This window comes from Erythrolamprus reginae, chromosome 10 (genome assembly GCF_031021105.1).
Source record: "Erythrolamprus reginae isolate rEryReg1 chromosome 10, rEryReg1.hap1, whole genome shotgun sequence".
In the NCBI taxonomy this organism is placed as follows: Eukaryota; Metazoa; Chordata; class Lepidosauria; order Squamata; family Dipsadidae; genus Erythrolamprus; species Erythrolamprus reginae.
Window position 1 is genome coordinate 15,034,116 of NC_091959.1, and position 19,935 is coordinate 15,054,050.

General features: G+C 49.6%; 2 protein-coding genes across 4 annotated transcripts in view; one reads left to right on the top strand and one right to left on the bottom strand.

Moving 5' to 3' along the window:
• The window catches only part of PPIP5K1 (diphosphoinositol pentakisphosphate kinase 1), a 40,869-nt gene extending 30,692 nt beyond the window's left edge, over positions 1-10,177 (top strand). Inside the window, exons 26-28 of one of the 3 annotated variants that reach the window (XM_070762991.1) lie at positions 4,547-4,633; positions 7,036-7,173; positions 8,927-10,177. In XM_070762991.1, coding sequence (XP_070619092.1) covers positions 4,547-4,633; positions 7,036-7,173; positions 8,927-9,234 — 533 coding nt within the window. In that variant the 3' untranslated portion in view covers positions 9,235-10,177. The remainder of the gene's footprint in view (positions 1-4,546; positions 4,634-7,035; positions 7,174-8,926) is intronic. The other 2 variants (XM_070762989.1, XM_070762990.1) reach the window with 2 other exon arrangements.
• A 1,634-nt stretch (positions 10,178-11,811) lies between these two features.
• The window catches only part of MAP1A (microtubule associated protein 1A), a 33,971-nt gene continuing 25,847 nt past the window's right edge, over positions 11,812-19,935 (bottom strand). Inside the window, exons 5-6 of the mRNA XM_070762045.1 lie at positions 17,721-17,950; positions 11,812-13,792 (exon numbers count right to left, since the gene is read on the bottom strand). Coding sequence (XP_070618146.1) covers positions 13,637-13,792; positions 17,721-17,950 — 386 coding nt within the window. The 3' untranslated portion in view covers positions 11,812-13,636. The remainder of the gene's footprint in view (positions 13,793-17,720; positions 17,951-19,935) is intronic.

Below are 19,935 nucleotides of genomic sequence, written 5' to 3' on the forward strand. Positions count from 1 at the left end.
TCAGTCCTGCATCCAAAATGGGTCACGTGGAAATTTCTGAGAGAGGAGGGGTGGTGTGGCAGAGCCAGCTGAAAATCAGCTGGCCGCCACACTCAGGCGTGCTGGAGCTGAGCTTGTGCAACAGCTTGCCAGCAGATATGGCTCTGTGTGCCACCCTCATAGCTCTATTTCACTACCAGGCTTAATATAAATAAACTGCCAGTGCTAATAAAAAGCCCCGGTATTCCAAGAACTTTTGGTCAATCAGAAAGTTTAGGCCTAGTGCAGTGATGGGAATGTTCTTTCTCTTGAGCGTCGAAAGAATGCACAGGTGTGCCCGCACCTATAATTCAATGCCTCCCGGAGCCCCACCTCCCAACGCATGCGCCCATGACCCCCCTGCGCAGCCCCGCACCTACAAATGCATGTGCAACGCACACACCCCATGATCCCCACAGCCTGTTGTCCACCCAGCAGGCCTCCATGAAGCCTCAGGAGGCCTGATTTGATTTGATTTGATTTGATTTGATTTGATTTGATTTGATTTGATTTGATTTGATTTGATTTGATTTCCGCCCCTCTCCATAGACTCGGGGCGGCTCACAACACAATAAAACAGTTCATGACAAATCTAATAATTTACAATTTAAAATATTTTAAAAACCCCATTATTAAGCAGACATACATACAAACATACCATACATAAATTGTATAGGCCCGGGGGAGATATCTCAGTTCCCCCATGCCTGACGACAAAAGTGGGTTTTGAGGAGTTTACGAAAGGCAAGGAGGGTAGGGGCAGTTCTAATCTCTGGGGGGAGCTGGTTCCAGAGAGTCGGGGCCGCCACAGAGAAGGCTCTTCCCCTGGGGCCCGCCAACCAAGACCCGGAGAAGGCCCACTCTGTGGGACCTAATTGGTCGCTGGGATTCGTGCAGCAGAAGGCTTCCTGACTTCCCATACGTTTTTGCTCTTCCCAAACTCCAGAGGCTTTCAGGAGCCTGGGGTGGCTGAAAACGGCCGCCCTGGAGGCCCCCCAGAGGCCAAAAAAAAGGCACATTTCCTGACTTCTGGTGGACCCAGTAGGAACATTTTTCATCCTCCCCAGGCTCCAATTGCTTTCTTGAAGCCTGGGGAGGTAAAAACAGCCAACTACGCCCCGCAGAGGCCCTCCAGAGGCTGAAAGCGCTCTCCCAGAGCCTCCATGTGAGCCCCACGGCATCCCGAGAACCTGGCATCCAAAATGGGCCATGTGGAGACTCCTGAGTCGCATGCACTTCTGACCCCCCCTGTGCTGCCCCGCCTCTGCACATTCATGCACAGCTCCCCATGCTCCTCTATGCATGCATACATGATCCCCACAGCATGTTTTGGGATTAGCAGGCCTCCCTGAATCCTTTAGAGACCAGAAATGGCCCGTTTCCTGACTTACAGTAGGCCTGTTTTTCACCCTCCCCAAACTCCAGAGTTCGGAAACTTCAGATTGTGCAGAATGCAGCTGCGAGAGCAATCATGGGCTTCCCAAGATATGCCCATGTCACACCAACACTCCGCAGTCTGCATTGGTTGCCAATCAATTTCCTGGCACAATTCAAAGTGTTGGTTATGACCTATAAAGCCCTTCATGGCATCGGACCAGAATACCTCCGGGATCGCCTTCTGCCGCCCGAATCCCAGCGACCGGTTAGGTCCCACAGAGTTGGCCTTCTCCGGGTCCGGTCAACTAAACAATGTCATCTGGCAGGACCCAGGAGAAGAGCCTTCTCTGTGGCAGCCCCGACCCTCTGGAACCAGCTCCCCCCGGAGATTAGAACTGCCCCCACCCTCCTTGCCTTTCGTAAAGTTCTTAAGACCCATCTCTGCCGTCAGGCATGGGGGAACTGATACATCTCCCCCGGGCCTATACAGTTTATACATGGAAAGTTTGTGTGTGTGTTTGTTTTTAATAATAGGTTTTTTAGTGTTTTTTAAATTATGAGATTTGTTCTTACATTGTTCTTGTTATTGTTGTAAGCCGCCCCGAGTCTACGGAGAGGGGCGGCATACAAATCTAATAAATAATAATAATAATAATAATTTCAGGAAACTGTGGAGGGTGAAAACAGCTCCCCAGGAGGCCCTCCAGAGGCCAGAAATGGTTCATTCCTGACTTGCGGTGGGCCTGGTTTTTCATCCTCCCCAGGCTCCAGGGGCTTTCCTGGAGCCTGGGGAGGGCGAAAACAGCCTCCCCCACCCTCCTGGAGGCCAAAAGTGCCCTCTCCAGACAAAATGGGCCACATAGAGACTCCTGGGAGGGCAGGGGCAGCTAGGTAGGCCGCAGGTTCGCAGACTCACCTGACAGGCAGATCAGATGTGCAGCACTTCAGGCAGGCAAGCTGGGGGGGCAGGGGGGCGACCCGGGGACCGGTTCGGGGAGTGGCCAGCCAGCCGTTTGGCAAACCAAGCGAACGATTCTCCCGAACTGGTCCAAACTTGTAACATTTCACCCTTGCTTCAAGAGCTCTCTACCATCTGGTCATTCTGAAGGTCTGGGAGAAGTTGGGGATGATGGGCCCTCAAGGGAATCTGACCCCGATGCCAAAAGTGGCTCTTGGGTTGCCGAGGGCAGGTGGGACAGGGCTGGCCGTTAACCTGGTTTCTTAGTGACTGAAGCTGGGAAATGAGGCTGGCAAAGGCTCCGCCTGCCCCCTTTCCTTTTCTTCAAGCTTCTGTCTGTCTGTCTATCTATCTATCTATCTATCTATCTATCTATCTATCTATCTATCTATCTATCTATCTATCTAATCTATCTTTCTTTCTATCTATCTTTCTATCTATCTATCTATCTATCTTTCTATCTAATCTATCTTTCGTTCTATCTATCTATCTTTCTATCTATCTATCTATCTATCTATCTATCTATCTAATCTATCTATCTATCTATCTAATCTATCTTTCTTTCTATCTATCTTTCTATTTATCTATCTATCTATCTATCTATCTAATCTATCTTTCTATCTATCTATCTATCTATCTATCTATCTATCTATCTATCTAATCTATCTATCTATCTATCTAATCTATCTTTCTATCTATCTATCTATCTATCTATCTATCTATCTATCTATATCTTTCTTTCTATCTATCTATCTATCTATCTATCTATCTATCTTTCTATCTATCTATCTATCTATCTATCTTATATCTTTCTTTCTTTCTATCTATTTTTCTATCTATCTATCTATCTATCTATCTATCTATCTAGCTATCTATCTATCTATTGGATTTGTATGCTGCCCCTCTCCGTGGACTCAGGGCGGCTAACAACAGTGGTAAAGACAGCATGTGACAATCCAATACTAAAACAGCTAAACACCCTTGTTATAAAACCAATCATACATACAAACATACCATGCATAAATTGTAGAAGCCTAGTTGGAAAGAATATCTCAGTTCCCCCATGCCTGACGGCAGAGGTGGGTTTTAAGGAGCTTACGAAAGGCAAGGAGGGTGGGGGCTATTCTAATCTCTGGGAGGAGTTGGTTCCAGAGGGCCGGGGCCGCCACAGAGAAGGCTCTTCCTCTGGGTCCCGCCAAACGACATTGTTTAGTTGACGGAACCCGGAGAAGGCCCACTCTGTGGGACCAAACTGGTCACTGGGATTCGTGTAGCAGAAGGCGGTCCCGGAGATAATCTGGTCCAGTGCCATGAAGGGCTTAATAGGTCATAACAAACACTTTGAATTGTGACCGGAAACTGATCGGCAACCAATGCAGACTGGGGAGTGTTGGTGTGACATGGGCATATTTAGGGAAGCCCATGATTGCTCTCGCAGCTGCGTTCTGCATGATCTGAAGTTTCCGAACACTCTTCAAAGGTAGCCCCATGTAGAGAGCATAGTTCCCTCTAAGCTGAGCAGTGAGCAATCGCTCACTTAAAAATCATCATCAACTCAGAGTTTTTCAAACCTGCCCAGAAGCCGAGAGGGAAAGAGTGAGTGGGAAGGAGAGAGAGAGGAAGAGAAGAAGAGAGGAAGAGAGAGAAACAGATAGAAAAAAGAGAGGAAGGAAAAGAGAAAGAAAAAGAATGGGAGTAAGGAAGAGAGAAAGAAAATCAAAATCTAGTTTGAAACTAGCTCAACTATTTAAGTGGCATTTTGATATTGATAGAGTTGCCCTATTATGAGCTCACTGTTATAGACGCACAGTATAGTATTTTATTTTGAAATTCTCTGAGGCAAAACAGGGTGGGTTTTTTATTTATTTGTTTGTTTGTTTGTTTATTTATTTAATATTTCTGTGCCACCCAGTCCCGAAGTGACTGCCGCTCAGACACTATACTTTTCCGCCCCCCCCCCCCAAAAAAATTAGAGGGAACACTGGTAGAGAGCATTACAGTAGTCGAGCCTCGAGGTGATGAGGGCATGAGTGACTGTGAGCAGTGACTCCCGGCCCAGATAGGGCCGCAACTGGTGTACCAGGTGAACCTGGGCAAACGCCCCCCTCGCCACAGCTGAAAGATGTTTCTCTAATGTGAGCTCCCCATCAGCAGCAGCTTTGGTGGGGGCCAACTGTCCCCCCCACACTGAAGGGATGTTTTTTCTTATCTCCCCAGAGCTCTTGTCTATGCCAGCCATAAAGAGATTTTCTGTGTCTTTTGCAAAGCACCCAACTAATGGTACGTTTGCTTCTTAATTTGAGACTCTCTCCTGTCGGCTGTCCCTGCGCTACGTTGGCCGTGTCCTCACCTCTTGCTGTGTGTTTGTGACCGGTTGTCTTGTGCAATGTTGTCTTGTGTTTCCTCACCATAACCGCACGGCCTGCTCTTTTCAGAAGGGTCACTTGGCCACCACCACAAGGAGGGTGGACTTAAGGGCCAGGGTCACTTCTGCACCTCTTCAAGAAACCGTGTCCACTGACCCACAAAAATGAAATGCCCAGGTCTTGAGCTCAGTTGCAAGGAGACTTTTGAGTAGGGGGGAGGATCTCCTGCCTTGCGAAAGTGTGACAAACTGTACACACAGACACCATTCGTATTGAAGCCCTTTGCCTTAGAACAGAAGCTTTTCTGGAAGTATTTATAATAATAATAATAATAATAATAATAATTAATTAATAATAATAATTTATTGGATTTGTATGCCGCCCCTCTCCGCAGACTCGGGGCGGCTAACAACAATAATAAACACAACATGTACAATCCAATAATAAAAAACAACTAAAACCCCTATTATAAAACCAAACATACACACAAACATACCATGCATAACTTGTAATAGCCTAGGGGCAAGAGCTATCTCAGCTCCCCCATGCCGGGCGGTATAAGTGAGTCTTGAGTAGTTTACGAAAGACAGGGAGGGTGGGGGCAGTTCTAATCTCTGGAGGGAGTTGGTTCCAGAGGGCCGGGGCCGCCACAGAGAAGGCTCTTCCCCTGGGGCCCGCCAAACGACATTGTTTAGTCGACGGGACCCGGAGAAGGCCAACTCTGTGGGACCTTATCGGTCGCTGGGATTCGTGCGATAGCAGGCGGTTCCGGAGGTAATTTATTCTAGAAGAACCGCTAGAGACTTAATGAACTCAATCTTTATAGTCTGGAGGACAGAAGAGAAAGGGGGGACATGATCGAAACATTTAAATATGTCAAAGGGTTAAATAAGGTTCAGGAGGGAAGTGTTTTTAATAGGAAAGTGAAGACAAGAACAAGGGGACACAATCTGAAGTTAGTTGGGGGAAAGATCAAAAGCAACGTGAGAAATTATTATTTTACTGAAAGAGTAGTAGATGCTTGGAACAAACTTCCAGCAGACGTGGTTGGTAAATCCACAGTAACTGAATTTAAACATGCCTGGAATAAACATATATCCATCCTAAGATAAAATACAGAAAATAGTATAAGGGCAGACTAGATGGATCATGAAGTCTTTTTCTGCCGTCAGTCTTCTATGTTTCTATGTTTCTAAAATGACAAAACTTATCCCTAACCCTCCCCCTGCCCAAACTGTAATCCAAAGAAAACAGTTCTTACTTTATATGTTTGTACGGCCTGTAACAGTAGCGGTTAGGTTATATTTCTATATGTAAGCAATCAGGACAGGACAATATCTAATAGGAAAAATAGAAGAATATGGAGAGGCAGCAGACCTAAAAATCAATAAACAAAAAAACAAAATTCATGACTAAGAACATGACGAGTAAGCAAAACGAGGAATTGGAAACCAAACTAGTAGTGATCGGCGAACCCAACGCTGTTCGAGTTCGGCAAGTTCGGATGAACTTTACGCAAAATTTGGCCGAACCCGAACCCAACCCGAACGGGGAATCCCTCCCACAAAGAGGTTCCGGGGGTGGAGCTTTGACGTCACCGGCAGGTGGCTAAGGACGCCAAGGTGATCACTTCCTGGATTACATGGAATCCAGGAAGTGATCACCTTGGCGTCCTTAGCCACCTGCCGGTGACGTCAAAGCTCCGAACGCCGAACACGACCCTGAACTTTGCCCGAAGTTTGAAAAAATTTTGGGTTCGTGTTCGGCATACCGAACACTGCAAAATTCAGTACGGACCCGAATTGTGCAGGTTCGGTTCGCCCCCCAGCAGGGCCGCCCTCCATCGTTTAAGCTCCTTAACAGGTTTTCTCTAGCATAAAACAGGGACCGAGGGCACAAAGCAATAGAAACAGCACGGAGGCCAACCAAGTCAGCAAAGGAGGGTTTGGCCAAGGCTGGGAGCCTCTGCAGATGTTGCTCCAGCTCCAGCTCTAGCAGCAGCGTTTCCGCGACTGTCCGAAGGGTTTCTGGCCCCAAAACATTCAGTTTGCAGCTCGACAGCAGCCCCCCACACAAACGATGGGGCCTGGGAGGCAGCTTTGCTCACTGCTTCTACTGCAGAGGCACACCCGCCCACCCACCCCGCAGCCCCCGGGGCGAAGTCAGCTCTGCTGCTTTGAGGGGGGGTGGGTTTATGTGTGTGCATCTTCTGCCCGAGAGGCTCTGAACTGCTGCTGATATTTGGGGTGGTCGGAACGGAAGGAGGCCGGGCGGGCGAGGCTCCCCGACACTGACGCTGTTGTGTTTGGCCCGCAGGGTTTGAGGGCTGCTCCATGGTGCCCAGCATCTACCCCTTGGAGACGCTGCACAACTGCCTCTCCCTTCGCCAGGTCAGCGATTTCCTGACCCGTCTGTCTGGGAGCTGCCCTGACCCCCAGCCGAGGCCCTGCCCAGGTAAGTCCTTGGGAGGGAGGGGCAGAGGGGAGGGAGGGGCCTCTGGGCTGGGCAGCTCTGAATCCAAAGCCCTGCTCGCTTGGCGCCTCTGCCTATCACAGCCCTTGGCGGACCAGCTATCGCCACATCCAATTCAGAGGCAGCCTCTAGCGCTTGAACAGCGAGAAAGTCATACATGAGGTGGATTCCCTGAAATTCTTGCATTGCTGGCTAACAGATCCCGAAGCAGCAGGACAGCCAAGACAGAACAAGCAGCATGGCGGTCATTTAAAGCAGTGTTTCTCAACCTTGGCAACTTGAAGATATTTGGACTTCAACTCCCAGAATTCCCCAGCCAGTTGAAGTCCAAATATCTTCATGTTGCCAAGGTTGAGAAACACTGTGCTAGAGCAGTGATTTTCAACCTTTTTTGAGCCGCGGCACATTTTTTACATTTACGAAACCGTGGGGCACATTGAGCAGGGAGGGGGCGGCGGCTAAAAAAAGTTTGGACAAAAAAATCCCCTCTCTCTCTCTTCCTCCCCTTCACTCTATTTCTTCCTCCCTCTTTCTCTCCCTTCCTTCCTCTTTCTTTCTCTCTCTCTCCATCCCTCTTTCTTTCTCTTCCTTCCTTCCTCTCTTTTTTGCTCTCTTTCTCCCTCCCTCCCTACGTCCCTCTGTCTTTCTCTCTCTCTCCTTCCCTCCCTCTCTTTCTCTCTCTCTCTCTTTCTCTCTCTTGTTTTCTCTCTCTCTCTTGTTCTCTTTCTATCTCTCTCGCGCTCTCTCTCTCTTGCTTTCTTTCTCTCTCTCTCTTGCTTTCTTTCTCTCTCTCTCTTGCTTTCTTTCTCTCTTGCTTTCTCTCTCTCTTGCTTTCTTTCTCTTTTTTTCTCTCTCTTGCTTTTTTTCTCTCTGAGCTTCGCGGCACACCTGACCATGTCTCGCGGCACACTAGTGTGCCCCGGCACACTGGTTGAAAAACACTGTGCTAGAGAATGGGGAAGAAAGGCAGGAAGGTGGGGCAGCCCACCTGAGGCTCGCCCGGGGGGGGGGGGGCGTCGGTGGCTGGCTGAGGGGACTGAAGGGGGGCAATGATGCCAGATTTATTTATTTATTTATTTATTTATTTATTTAGTACAATACACAATACACATTGAAGAGAAAGATATGTAATAATATAAGTCAAGAAAAGAATAGAGGAAAAGATATAAAAGTATAGGTGAACATATTTGAAAGGAAGAAAAGATAAATGAGATAAGGAGAGACAATTGGACAGGGGACGGAAGGCACACTGGTGCACTTATGCACGCCCCTTACTGACCTCTGAGGAACCTGGAGAGGTCAATCGTGGAGAGTCTAAGGGAAAAACGTTGGGGGTTAGGGGTTGACACTACTGAGTCCGGTAATGAGTTCCACGCTTCGACAACTCGGTTGCTGAAGTCATATTTTTTACAGTCAAGTTTGGAGCGGTTAATATTAAGTTTGAATCTGTTGCTCTTGTGTTGTTGTGGTTGAAGCTGAAGTAGTCATTGACAGGTAGAACGTTGCAGCATATGATCTTGTGGGCAACACTTAGATTCCGGTAAGCGTCTCCTGTGCAGCAGAGAGGACTTGGGCAACCAATACAGGAGCAGGAAGCAGGGCTGTCCATGCGGGGGGTGGGGGGAGATTGGTGATCTTGGGGGGCACCGGACTGCCTCTCCGCTGAAGGTGCTGCTTCCTGGGGTGCTCACCAAGGACCTGACCAATCACAGCCTCCCTTCTGTTTTCCTTGCAGAGGGCAGCAGCCCGTCCGGTGTGGCCTCTGGCGAAGGCTTCGTGGCATCCTTGCCTCCTTTGGCCAGCTGCTTCCACGACGACCAGCCTAGCGACCAGCCCCCCAGGGAGAAGCTGGAAGATGAGGTCCTGCAGGGCTTCGTCCCTTGGGGGGAGCTCCTAGCCGTTAGTGAGGAGACGGCAGGGCTGGAACAAAACCGTCTGGAGGAGGCTCTGGCCGAGCGGGAGGAGCAATCAGAGGAGGGGCAGCCGTCGGGCCGGAGGGGCCCAGAGCCAGACCCAGGCGGGCCGGACAGCCAAGAGGTGTGAGGGGCCATGCTTAAGAAGCCCCTTGCCTGGGGAGAGAAGGCAGAACTCCTCGGTGGCACCTGGCAGCCACCCGACCAGCAAGAGCCACAAGTGGCGAAGACTCCGGCGTGGAGCTGTGTTGCCCCAGGGGAGTCGAGGAAGCTTCCTTTGGGAGCAGCCCGTGTGGGGGTCTCTGCACTCCGTGGGGCTCTGGGGCGGCCACTGAAGCAGGGATCGATGTGGCTTTGGGCTTTGGACTGGCCCAAAAAGCAGACTGGCCCCCTGACGCCCCTTTCCAGCCTGGCTGGAATCACCAAGTGAACCAGGTTTTCTTAGAAATACACAAATCAGTTGCTGGGTGTATGTGTGTATGTGTGTTGCCAAATGCAAATAGTAATATATTCTTTGCATCGATGGTTGGGGGGGAGAGGGAGGGGGTCAGGGGTCATGTCCAAAGTGTTGGTGGTTCAGGTTTTTGTGTTTCTCTCTTTCTGAATTATGACACTCTCGCTAAGTCCTTGTGCTGTAGGTACAATCTGTAGTAAAACACGATTCTCTACTGGATTGAGACCCAGAGCCTCACTGGACGGGGTTCTCCTTCTCTGGGGAGGCAGGGGAGGGGTGTGGAAAAGGGGCCCAAGAGCAGAGCCTCCCTGGGCAGGAGCAGTATATCTTGAAGGAGTTGGTGGAACCCTGGAGAGTCAGGGGAGGGGAGGAGGTTGAAGAGCAGGGCTTGACCAGGGACTGTCCAAAAGGCTGCCCGATTTCTACAAATCACCAGGAGGGAGAGCCAGTTGATGCCATTTTCTTGTTTGACCCCTACGTCAATCAATCATTAAGTGTTGTGCCTCTTGGCATTCTTGACAAATGTATATTTTCTTTTATGTACACTGAGAGCATCTGCACCAAGACAAATTCCTTGTGTGTCCAATCACACTTGGACAATAAAGTAATTCTAATTCTATTTGCCCAGATGGGCTTCAGAATCTGACCCCCTCCCGCTGTGCCCCAGAAGCCTGGCAGAAGGGAAAGCCCCCACTGAAGTCGAGGGGAGGTTCTGGGGAGGCTTGCCGGGGGAGAGTGTCCAGGCACCGAGGGCTATTGACCTTCCCACATGCTCCAAGGACACAGGGGTCTCTCCATGGAAAGGAAACAGTGGAGAGGCAGGTGGGCACAGGAGGGGCTCCAGCCTGGAGGAAGGCAAAGCAGCTTCAGTTTGAATGGACGGCCGAGTATCCCCTCTTGGGTTCTCGGCCAATGGCTGGAAAGGGCTCCGGACAGGCGGCTTTTCCAAGCCTGGTGTGGTCATTCTGGTGGTCCCTTTTCAGGAGACCATTTGGGTCGAAGGAGGCAGAGGGAGCGAGTTAAAGGTGGATTGCTGAACAGACCACGCTTGGGCCACAGCAACCGTGCGGTCAGTGGCACCTTCCTGGAGGCAGCCCAGGGGCCTCTGCAGGCCAGGAGGGACCACAGATTGGAGAGATGCTTGTGGGTGTCCTCTCAAGCCGGAGACCCTTCTGGTGCCAGGCAAGGCAGTGTCCTTTGGTGATGCTGGTCCCCCTGGCCAGGCAAACAGGAGGGGGGGAGGGAGGGGAAAGCTTTATAACCTTTCTTGCTGAAGGCGCTAAGGCAGCAGAAGGGGAAGAATGGAGGGTGGGGGGCACCAGAGGGAGGTCAAGCGAGGGGCTCTATGGACAGGCAGGCTCCTGGGTGCTGAGATGACCGTTAATCTGCCAAGGCCTCCAGTGGGGCTGGGGCTGGGCTTGCTAGGAATGGTGGTGTGCTGAGATCTCTGACCGAGTTGCACAAAGGGGGGAACAGACGGCTGGAATTAAAAATGCACTTTGCTGCGATTTGTTGGGGCCCAGCCAGTAACGGGCAGCCAAAATTTTTACTGCCACATTGTGGGTGTGGCTTGTTTTGTGGGTGTGGCTCAATGGTCATGTGACTGGGTAGGAGTGGCTTGCCGGCCATGTGACCAGGTGGGGGTGGCTTGAACGATCATCATCGTTCAAGTGAACTGTTATTGCCGCACGGTGCTTTTTCATCTCTGCTGTGGGCACAATGAGGGCTTCGCAAGGGGAAAAAGACCGCAGCCCAAACTGCTTCGGCATAGTGTGGCTCTCCTGGCCTTGGGAGGTGGCTACGTGAGGCTGGAGGGGAGCCGGGCAGGAGAGAGGGAAGCTCGTCCGAGGCCAGGAAGGAGGAAAGAGGAAAAAAGCAAGGAGCACACAGCAGCAATAGCAGGGGGGGGAAAGGAGAGCCGAGCTGAGACTGGTAATCCAGGAAGTTACTGTCGCCGGTCAACTGGAGCTTTGTATGCAGCTTCATTTCCGCCGGTGGTACTGCGTCCCACCCCGTCCCGTCTACTGCCCACCCCTGGGCCCAGCCCATTCAGGACCCACCTTGGCTTTTTCATCTTTCTAACTCTTAGCGTGCCCATCTGTGTGGCTGGATGAAAGCAGTGGCCACGGGGTCACTCTGGCCATTCTCGTTGGCCGGCCACTTTCCTGACTGAAGCCGTGTCTTGCTGGGCCAAAACGGCTTTCTTGGCCTTGCCATCGCCATCGCGCCGGAGGGAGAGCCTCACACAGACCATGTGGTTAATGTTGCTTTTATTGGTCAGCATAGACCCATCCCTTGGTGGTCGTTAGCATTACAGCGTATTGCACACAGAAATGGAGGCAGGCGAGACGTCGGAGGGGGGCGGATCGGACGGGGGAGTGGGGCAGAGGAGGGCTGTGCTGTTCAGGGGAGGCTCCCACCAGACCCAGCAGAGGGGCGGAGGGTTGTCCGTCTTCGCCACGAGGCCGAATGGGTCAGTGGGGCAGGAGTGCCCTGGTACTAACGGCCGCATGCGGGAACAGCAGAAGCGGCATTGTCCTCCTCGAGTGGCCCAATTGGTTCTCGTGGCTAAGGAGGAACAATCGCCTTTATACATTACTTTGCCGTAAAATGGGCCGGGGGAGACGGCTGAAGCTTGCGTTAAAATGACAAAACGTTGGAGTGACTCTCAGGCAGGGGCTATATGAGGAAGAGGAGGAGCAGAAGGGACAGAGCCCCTGCACTGCCTAAGAGGAAGGAAGAGTTCTTGGCCTCCCCCCCTCCCCCCTCCTCCCCCCCAGCCAGCTTCGGACTCTTAAAGACACATTCGTAAGTGGGTCAGTACATTCACTCGTCTAACTACAGACGTACCCTTGGCCTGCCAGCTAAACGCCAGTCAGAAGGGCAGCGGGTCAAGCCACGAGAACCCCAAAAGTGGGCATGCATCTCCCTTCAGTCGGGACCAGGCTGACCGGGGCTCCCGCTGACCGAAGGATGCCAACGTGTGTTACCCAAGGGGTGGAGGGAGGGGTAACTCTTCGTCCTCTGCCAGTTTGCAGCATTGAGAGAGGGGGAGTACCCTGTGACCTGGGACTTAAGAGCCTACGATGAAAGTCAAAAGGTTTTAAACACAAATGCAAAACAACTACACCTGTACAAGGAAAAAAAAATACACCTGTCATTAAAAATTAATAAATTAAATCATAACCGGACACCAAAAGAGCGCTGCTCTCTTTCTCCTTATCCGCCTTCTCCTTTGAAGGGCACCAGGTATCACCTGGTTCATCCAAGCTGACCTACACCTGCAGAGGACAAAGGGAGGCTTCCTTGCAACCTGCTCAGCACTGCACCGGGCGGCTCCCAATGCCAGCGGCCTCAGCCGCCAGCCCATCCTGGGCACAGAGAGCTTGGCATGGATGCGCTGACCGGAAGCGCGAGGTTTGGCCTTCAGCTGGGCCCTTGAGAGGAGGAGAGCCGCGGGCGGAGTGGTAGGCACCCTCTCAGCCTCAGCCCCTTGGACAAGGGCACAGGAGGGCAGCCTGGGCCCAGACCGCCACAGGAAATCTCCCCCCGTTCCAATGATTGTGCCGCGGAGGGGAAGGTGGGTTGCACCACCTCTCTGTGAAGGATCTGCGGTTGCCACTTGAGGTCCGTTCTCTTGCGATGGACTCTTCTGTCCAGCTCAGGGTCTTGTGGCCACCTCCTTGCTGGCCTCTGTCGTCCCCCCACCCCAACATTCCCTCCCAAGGTCGCCCAAGATGGAGCCACGGATGCAGCAGGAGGGCGGTCAGCCACGGGATGAGAAGGAACAGGGCAAAGACGGGGCAGGCAGGCAGACCGGATCGAGGGAGAGCCAAACTCCTTGGGCGCAATTCCAGGGAGGGCAGACAGGTGGTGGGGCCACTCTGCCCACGTACCCGGGCGTGTGGGGCGGGCCTCGGGGGGGCTCTGGCAAGCAAGGGCCACACACGGACGTGGAGGGCTGCTCCTGCTGAGTCCAGCTGATGCTCAGGAGAGGCCACGAATCAAGCGGTGTGGAGCAGGTGGGTCTTCCAAGTGCTGCGTGGGAGGGGGAAGGAGAGGAAGGGAGGCCCGGGCCTCAGAACTCGATCTTGCAGGCAGGGAACGACTCGTCCTGCATCACCACGGTGCTGCTGCTGGCCAAGACCATAATCCTCAGCTCCTGCTGCTTCTCGTGCGTCTGCTGGTACCATTCCCGCGTCACCTCTGTGTCGTGCGTTGGGATTAGCGTCACCTGGGGAAACGATAGGTATGGGCACAACTAGAATACATAACTTTTTGATCAAATATAAAATGGAAACGGAGATCGTTAAGGGAAAAACGATCAGTTGGGCAAAAAATGTGGGACATAATACAGTGATACCTTGTCTTACAAACGCCTCGTCATACAAACTTTTCGAGATACAAACCCGGGGTTTAAGATTTTTTTGCCTCTTCTTACAAACTATTTTCACTTTACAAACCCACTGCCGCCGCTGGGATGCCCCGCCTCTGGACTTCCGTTGCCAGCGAAGCACCCGTTTTTGCACTGCTGGGATTTCCCTGAGGCTCCCCTCCATGGGAAACCCCACCTCCAGACTTCCATGTTTTTGTAATGCTTCAGGGGAATCCCAACAGGGGAATCCCAGCAGCGCAAAAATGGGCGCTTCGCTGGCAACAGAAGTCCAGAGGTGGGTTTTCCCAGCGAGGGGAGCCTCAGTGAAATCGCAGCATTGCAAAAACACAGAGGTCCGGAGGTGGAGTTTCAAGGACTTTGGTGTTTTTGTGATGCTGCGATTTCACTGATGCTCCCTTTGCTGGGAAACCCCACCTCTGGACTTCCGTTGCCAGCGAAGCGCCCGTTTTTGCGATTCTGGGATTCCCCTGCAGCATCACAAAAACACAGAAGTCCGGAGGTGGGGTTTCCCATGGAGGGGAGCCTCAGAGGAATCCCAGCAGTGCAAAAACGAGTGCTTCGGCTGGCAAAAGGGGTGAATTTTGGGCTTGCACGCATTAATCGCTTTTCCATTGATTCCTATGGGAAACATTGTTTCATCTTACAAACTTTTCACCTTAAGAACCTCGTCCCGGAACCAATTAAGTTTGTAAGACAAGGTATCACTGTATTTGTTTACAACAGTATTCAATTCAATCCAATTAGATTTGTATGCCGCCCCTCTCCAATGACTCCGGGCGGCTCACAACAATAATAAAAACAATATTCCAGTGAAAACAAATCTAATATTAAAAAGCACATAAAACCCTATCATAATTAAAAAAGCAAACAATATATACATACCGCACGAATCCCAGCGACCGGTTAGGTCCCACAGAGTTGGCCTTCTCTGGGTCCCGTCGATTAAACAATGTCGTTTGGTGGGACCCAGGAGAAGAGCCTTCTCTGTGGGGGGCCCGACCCTCTGGAACCAGCTCCCCCCGGAGATTAGAACTGCCCCCACCCTCCTTGCCTTTCGTAAAGTTCTTAAGGCCCATCTCTGCCGTCAGGCATGGGGGAACTGAGATATCTCCCCCGGACCTATACAGTTTATACATGGTATTTTTTGTGTGTATGTTTGCTGTTAATAATGGGGTTTTTAGCGTTTTTTATATTATGAGATTTGTTCTTACATTGTTCTTGTTATTGTTGTGAGCCGCCCCGAGTCTACGGAGAGGGGCGGCATACAAATCTAATAAATAAATAAATAATTAATTAATAAATAAAATAAACATAAATATTAAAAAAAAGCCTGGGGGTATAGACCAGGGGTCCCCAACCACCGGGCCGCGGACCAGTACTGGGCCGCGGGGCATGTTGCACCGGTCCGTGGAGTCAGAAGCTGCCGGCCCTCATGCCACCACCCCCTCCCTCCAGCGCTTCGCCTCCCGCCGGGCAAGAGGCCTGGGGAGGCAGGTTCTGCCGGCCACAGGACGATGGATGGGACAGAGGGGCGGGAAGGACCGAGAGGCTCAAGCCTCTTTTGGCTTCTGCCATGGGGCGCTTTTGCGTTTTTGGCTGGGGGGAGGCAGGAGGGCCAGCCTGACCCGCTCTCTCCAGCGCTTAGCTCCCGCTGGGCAAGAGGGCTTGGGAGGCAGGTTCTGCCAGCCACAGGACGATGGCGGGAAAGAGGGGCGGGGAGGACCAGCACCCCATGCTTAATCCCGCCCCCAACCACGCCCCTTTCCGCCCCCACTGGGCCATAGAAAAATTGTCTTGCTGAAACTGGTCCCTGGTGGAAAAAACGTTGGGGACCACTGGTATAGACGGGTCTTGAGTAATTTATGAAAGACAAGGAGTGTGGGGGCAGTTCTAATCTCCGGGGGGAGTTGATTCCAGAGGGCCGGGGCTGCCACAGAGAAGGCTCTTCCCCTGGTGCCCGCCAAACAACATTGTTTGGTCGATGGGACCCGGAGAATGATAACTCTGTGGGACCTTATCGGTCGCTGGGATTCGTGCGGTAGCAGGCGGTTCCGGAGGTACTCTGGGTCCAATGCCAGGACTCAATATGGAAAAATTATAAAATGACAAAATCTATTTCATGTAAAGAGAATATTCAAAAAATGTTTTACAGATGGCATTTTGCACCAGCTAGGCTAGCAAAAATATATCCCAATTTAAAACCAGACTGTTGGAGATGTAGAAATAAAAATGGAACATTTTTTCACATCTGGTGGACGTGCCCCCAAACAAAAAATATATGGAATAAAGTAAGCCTATGGATTTCTGAAATGACCAAATTAAAACTTAAATTAAAACCAGAGGCATTTCTTTTGGGCATAATAGATCTGAAAATAAAAAAAGGTGTATTATTACTTGATTCAACACATAATTATGGCAACCAGGATAACCATAGCGGAAAACTGGAAAAAATAAGAAACACCGTCATAGAGAGAAATGATTAAGAAGATTTACGACTGGATAAATTGACACAAGAGATGAAAAATAAAGATGAATCATGTTATTATGAAATTTGGGGAAAATTTTATATCTGGGTGGATAAGAGAAGAGATAATAGCTGTAAATAAAAACCTTATGTTCCTAGAATCAATTATATTTACAAAATCATGATACATAGCAATAATCTGACTTTGATCATATATAAAACCGTAGAATAACTGTAGAATGACCACTGATGTCACAGGCCGTAAAATTTCAGAAAGAAATTTCTGAAATTTTTGATAACAGTTCAGGTGAGGGGGCATATGTTTGTGTTATGTTGTGATGTCTGTCTTATAAGACTTAAGTACAATATTTGAACAAACAAATACGTATGTCAAAAAAGGATGGATTATGCACTGCCTTATTTTAATGTTTATATAATAAAAAAAAAATTTTTTTTTTAAAGATATGGGCACCGCATGAGGGCTACCTTTGAAAAGTGTTCGGAAACTTCAGATGGTGCAGAATGCAGCTGCGAGAGCAATCATGGGCTTCCCAAGGTATGCCCATGTTACTCCAACACTCCGCAGTCTGCATTGGTTGCCGATCAATTTCCGGTCACAATTCAAAGTGTTGGTTATGACCTATAAATCTCTTCATGGCATTGGACCAGAATATCTCCGGGACCGCCTTCTGCCGCACAAATCCCAGCAACTAATTAGGTCCCACAGAGTGGGTCTTCTCTGGGTCCCATCGACTAAACAATGTCATTTGGCGGGTCCCAGGGGAAGAGCCTTCTCTGTGGCGGCCCCGACCCTCTGGAACCAGCTCCCCCCCTGAGATTAGAACTGCCCCCACCCTCCTGGCCTTTCGTAAGCTCCTTAAAACCCACCTCTGCCGTCAGGCATGGGGAAACTGAAATAACTTCCCCAGGCCTATAATGTTTATGTATGGTATGTTGTGTTCATGTTGTGTTAAATTATGGGTTTTTAGTTTTAATTATTAGATTTGTATTGTACATTGTTTTTTCTATTACTGTTGTGAGCCGCCCCAAGTCTACGGAGAGGGGCGGCATACAAATTTAATTAATAATAATAATAATAATAATAATAATAATAATAATAATGTTTGCCTTTGAGAATCCAGAAAAGCTGGGGCAGCAGAAGAGTCAATTGTTTTTTCTATTAATAATAATAATAATAATAATAATAATAATAATAATAATAAAAAATAAATGCTGGGGACTGCCCCAACATTCTGCCCCTATCCTCAGTCCCAAGGAAAGGGGGGCCAGCCAGCCACCTACCTGGAGATTCTCCCCCCACTGGGCTTTCCCCTCCAACAAGGCATCCAGGACGGCCCGACTGGGCTCCCCACCACTGGGGTCGTTCCCACTGACCACGTAGTAAGACGCTCGGACTTTCTTGAAGAACTCCTGGTCCGCGTTCTTCCCACTGCAGTGGTTAGGGATGTAAGCCAAGTCCAGGTAGACAGGCGGTCCAGCTGACACGGAGGAGCTTTTGGGGCTGTTGGAAACTTTGTGGGGAGAAAAATGGAGATTTTTGATGCAACAACTGAGAACGTTTTCTTATTATTTGGTTGGAAGAAACAGTCTAAGAAACATCTCTCTTCTTTTTTTTTTGACATTTTACTGAATTTGATTTTTTGCCGTAGCAAAAACATGCCAGGCAGTTTTATTTATTTATTTGTCAAACAAGTATAGTATTATAGTACATATTAACATAAGTAGAACGTAGTAATAGAAAGGATAATAAGACAGTAGGACAAGGACATTAGGCACAAAAGTGCACTTATTAACACCCCTTAGAAAAACAGAACTTCAACTGATCCTTTAAGTCAGTGTTTCCCAACCTTGGCAGCTTGAAGATATTTGGACTTCAACTCCCAGAATCCCCCAGCCAGCATTCGCTGGCTGGGGAATTCTGGGAGTTGAAGTCCAAATATCTTGAAGTTGCCAAGGTTGGGAAACACTGCTTTAGGTAACCTTCAGAACTTGGGACTGGGCCAGAAAGAGTCCCAAAGTCCATCCAGCTCCCTAAAGACTGCCAGGCCCTGTTGACATCCTAAGCCCCAGGCAGCAAGGGCAATCCTTGCTGGACACATCCCAGCAACCAAAGGACAAAGGATCAATAGTGAAAAATGTTTTTCAAAAGTTGAAAAAAGGTTCCAACCATCACCATAGCTGATTTTTTTTTAACTTTTCAAAGCATTTTTTACTACCTATTTGACCTGAACGATGACCCCGAGGTTCCTGCTTGTTGCAGGGGTCATTTTGTGTGTAGTCCAGCTGCTCTTGCATTGTGTGTGAGTCAGTTGTGTAGGTTTTGTGTTATTTTTGTGTAACGTGTGATAGTTGGTTTTTGACGCCATGCCACCCAGTCACATGACCACCAAGCCACTCCCAGCTGGTCACATAACCAAGCCACTCCCACCTGGTCACATGACCACCAAGCCACTCCCACCTGGTCACCTAACCAAGCCACTCCCACCTGGTCACATGACCACCAAGTCACTCCCACAGAACTGGTAGAGAAAATTTTTAGATTTCACCACTGACCTGAACTAGCATCTTTTAAAATTCTTTTTAGTGCCCTTTTGGTGGAAAGCAATCTTCCCGGGTATAGTTTTTTCTCATAACCACTGAAATGACAGTTGTAGAAAGATGCTGGAGTGCACCCAGTTTCTCTCCCTTATGAACTACCTAGGCAAAGTGAGATTGACCTAGATTTACACGGTCTCCTCCACCATAAAGATTTGCTGAGAAATTATTATTATTATTATTATTATTATTATTATTATTATTATTATTATTATTTTATTGGATTTGTATGCCGCCCCTCTCCGCAGACTCGGGGCGGCTAACAACAATGATAAAAAAACAACATGTAACAATCCAATTTAATAAAACAACTAAAAACCCTTATTATAAAAAACCAGACATACACACAAACATACCATACATAACTTATAATGGCCTAGGGGAAGGAATATCCTAACTCCCCCATGCCTGGCGACAAAGGTGGGTCTTGAGTAATTTGCGAAAGACAAGGAGGGTGGGGGCCATTCTAATCTCTGGGGGGAGTTGATTCCAGAGGGCCGGGGCCGCCACAGAGAAGGCTCTTCCCCTGGGGCCCGCCAAACGACATTGTTTGGTCGACTGGACCCGGAGAAGGCCAACTCTGTGGGACCTTATCGGCCGCTGGGATTTGTGCGGTAGAAGGCGGTTCCGGGTGCATTCTGGCCCAATGCCATGTAGGCAAATAAAATTTCTGCTGTCCTCTTTTAGACCTAGGATAGGTAGTTTGTGAAAACAGGTGGTGTTGAAGCTGAACTTTGCCAAATAGACTCGGCAGCTTAGAATAGATCCAAAAGAATAGGTACAACTACTAATAGGGTTTTGACAATGCAATAGGAAAGTGAACCCAAGAACAAGGGGGCACAATCTGAAGTGAGTTGGGGGAAAGATCAAAAGCAACATGAGAAAATATTATTTGACTGAA